The sequence below is a fragment of the Psammomys obesus genome, unplaced genomic scaffold, assembly GCF_907164565.1.
Source record: "Psammomys obesus unplaced genomic scaffold, mPsaObe1.curated_primary_1811, whole genome shotgun sequence".
In the NCBI taxonomy this organism is placed as follows: Eukaryota; Metazoa; Chordata; class Mammalia; order Rodentia; family Muridae; genus Psammomys; species Psammomys obesus.
Genome location: NW_026596143.1, coordinates 13,819,842 through 13,822,756, shown reverse-complemented (window position 1 = coordinate 13,822,756; position 2,915 = coordinate 13,819,842). Strand labels below are relative to the sequence as shown.

The 2,915-nt window shown below is 37.5% G+C and overlaps 1 protein-coding gene across 3 annotated transcripts in view; it reads left to right on the top strand.

The window, feature by feature from the left end:
* The first annotated feature begins 1,465 nt into the window (after positions 1 to 1,465).
* Positions 1,466 to 2,915, top strand: part of LOC129666278 (phosphatidylinositol 3,4,5-trisphosphate 3-phosphatase TPTE2-like) — a 39,878-nt gene continuing 38,428 nt past the window's right edge. For all 3 annotated transcript variants that reach the window (XM_055593310.1, XM_055593309.1, XM_055593308.1), the window contains exon 1: positions 1,466 to 1,512. In XM_055593310.1, coding sequence (XP_055449285.1) covers positions 1,481 to 1,512 — 32 coding nt within the window. In that variant the 5' untranslated portion in view covers positions 1,466 to 1,480. The remainder of the gene's footprint in view (positions 1,513 to 2,915) is intronic.

Below are 2,915 nucleotides of genomic sequence, written 5' to 3'. Positions count from 1 at the left end.
GTTGGTGAGAGCTCGGAGGTGTGCTTAACACTGAAGACTGAGATGTTCGAAGAACTAACCCTTACTCAGACCCAAGTAGTAGCATATTAATATTTTTCTACTCATAAAAGTAAGAAGGAGAAAGCATGCACTTTTAAATTCTGTAATTACAGGCTAAATGTTCTATACACCCAATTCCAGACATATTTTACTTAGATTTCTTTTCTACGTGGTAATTCATATTAATATAATGTAATCGCTTCTTTTAAAGTTGATATGGTATGTGTGCATGGAGTTTCACATATTTGCATAAGTATGTGTGTGTGTTTGCAGGTGTGTGTATGTATGTGTGTTATTTGTATCTCTTTCTGTGTGTCTGTATGTATATGTGTGTGTATGTCTGTGTCTATGTGTATATGTGTGTATGTCTGTGTTGTCTGTGTGTATGTGTGTCTGTGCATATGAGTGTGTGTCTGTGTGTCTGTGTGTCTGTGTGTATGTGTATATAAGGACATAAATCAGTGTTGGATTTCTTCAACCTCTTGTCATCTTATTATTTTTACTAGGAGTTCTCACGGTACACAGTGTTCACTGATAGGCTGGCTGGGCCACGAGCTCCAGGCGTCCTTCCGTTTCTGCCTCCCTAGAGCAAGGATCACAGGCACTGCCCTGACCCAAGCTTTTGCGTAGGTGCTGAGGATGCAACTCAGGTCATCACACTTGAGTGGCAGCTGTCTTACTACTGAGCCATCTGGTAAACTTCCAGACGAATAACATTTCAGTTGAATCTTTAGTTTTTAAAGAGAAAGCATTTTAAAGCTGAATCGATTCATCCTTGTAGTGTAGGAAAATAAATAATTTGTAAGGAGTTTTTTGAGACTATACAAGAAAGGCGTAGGGACACTTAAAGAGTTGGATTAATCATGCAAATATTTATGGAGCTGATTTTTTTCTCATGTATCTGTCCTGTGTGTGGGATCCATGTGTGCACCCATGAATATGTAATCATGTATGCTTTGAAATTTTCACTGAGAAAAACTTTTTTTCTAGTTAAAGTGTTTTTAAAGGGGTATGTTATTCTTGCTTTCACTTCTTTTTGTTGCTAAAGCCTTAAACGTATTTGCATTAATGTGACTTCATTCCTACAATATCCCTGCCATAGGGAATGGGTTGGTGCAGATTTTATCTACTGACCGCTACTTTTATTGGGTGAAAACTGAACATTTTTTTAAGATTCTAAAGCAACATTATTCTTTCTCTCATAAGACAGTTTAGTTCTAAAAAAAAGACTTTGGGGGGCACCTGATCATTGGCTTTAATACTGTGTTACCAGGGAGGCAGCACCTCCAGTCTGCTATCTGTTTATTTTAGACTGTTTGGAGTTTTGCTGATCTTTATGGACATAATTCTCGTGGCTATAGATCTACATATGTCTGGAAACAAAATGCATATCCCTTTGGAATATCGTTCAATTTCTTTAGCTATTGCTTTATTTTTCCTCATGGATGTTCTTCTCCGAGTGTATGTAGAAGGGTAAGTGTGATTCTGTTTCATTTTGTTTTTGTTTTTTTTTTTTTAAGACTAAAGCCATTTTTGCAGTGATAGAAGAGGTATTCTATAAGAATTGTTAGATCAGCTCAACCGATTGGGTCTTTCTTTATCAAAATAATTCTCTTTGTAGAATTAATAATCAGCAATCTAAAGCCAGACTTTTAAATGGCGGCTTTCTCAGTGCTATTGTTGTACCTGTATTCCACAGAAATATATTAGACAATATATCCTACAATTGCTAAAACTTAAAAGGGCTTCAAGGAGGAGGCAGGCAACCATTGCGTCTTTATGCACATGAAGGAAAGAAACACATATGTGAAGTGCGAGTCCTGGTATTTGATCGGCTGGAATTCCAACTAAGACTTGATGAAACACTAAAGAGTGCATCACAAAGAGTTCATGTTTCAGTAAATACGAAAACTAACTCTAATGCGGAAGAGTCCAGAGCCATGATCCTCCCAATAACACCCACAATAGAAGACATTGATCTCTGCTTACCGGTTTTTCAGGTGGGTGGGTGGGTGGGTGGGACAGTGAGCCACACCTTGAGGCTGGATTGCTCTGAGAGTCAGGGACTAAATTCTCATTCTATTCTCAGAGCATCTCAGGTGCAATTTCTCCTCTTTCCTAAGATTTCTTTTTGTCCTCATGTCCTTTTATGAGTTAAGGACAATTGTCAACTGCCCAGTTTCTCGGAATCTATAAAGGGCTCTTTCAACATTTTCTTCAGTGGTGTGGCCATTATTTATTTCTATAAATAATCCCTCACCCATACTCCTCACTCTGCCACAAAACAGACACAAAAGTAGAAGGGGGCTAGTTGGGAGGAGGAAGAGATTAGAAGGAGTGGGAAAAAAGAAAGAGTAATTAAGTGAATATGATCAAAACATTTTATTCACAGGTATTAGAAATCAAAATAAACCCATTTTGAATAATTTAGATATGCTAATAAAAGCATAAAGAAATCCCTTAAAATATTGGAAAACATCAATCTAAAAATAGATGATCTCTCAGAATCAGAAAAAAACTTTCTCTAGAAGACTGATGCTCACATCTAAAGAACTGAAGTCTGCTTTTGCCCTATGCAGACCGTATCAGTTCATTGAAACCCCAGTATGCATACAAAGCCAGATCCTCAGTCCAAAGTAGTAGCCCCCTCTCCATGCATGAGTTTCTTTTAGACACTGTTCCAATCACAGGTCCATATTCAGCTTCATTTGCTTACCAGCAATGCACAGCACCTTACCTACAGAGGAGAAGAGAGTTCTTTCCTCTTGCTCGATGGATTAGTTCTACTTCTTACTTATCAAGTATGAATTGCTATCTTGACATGTTTAGATAGATAGATAGATAGATAGATAGATAGATAGATAGATAGATAGATA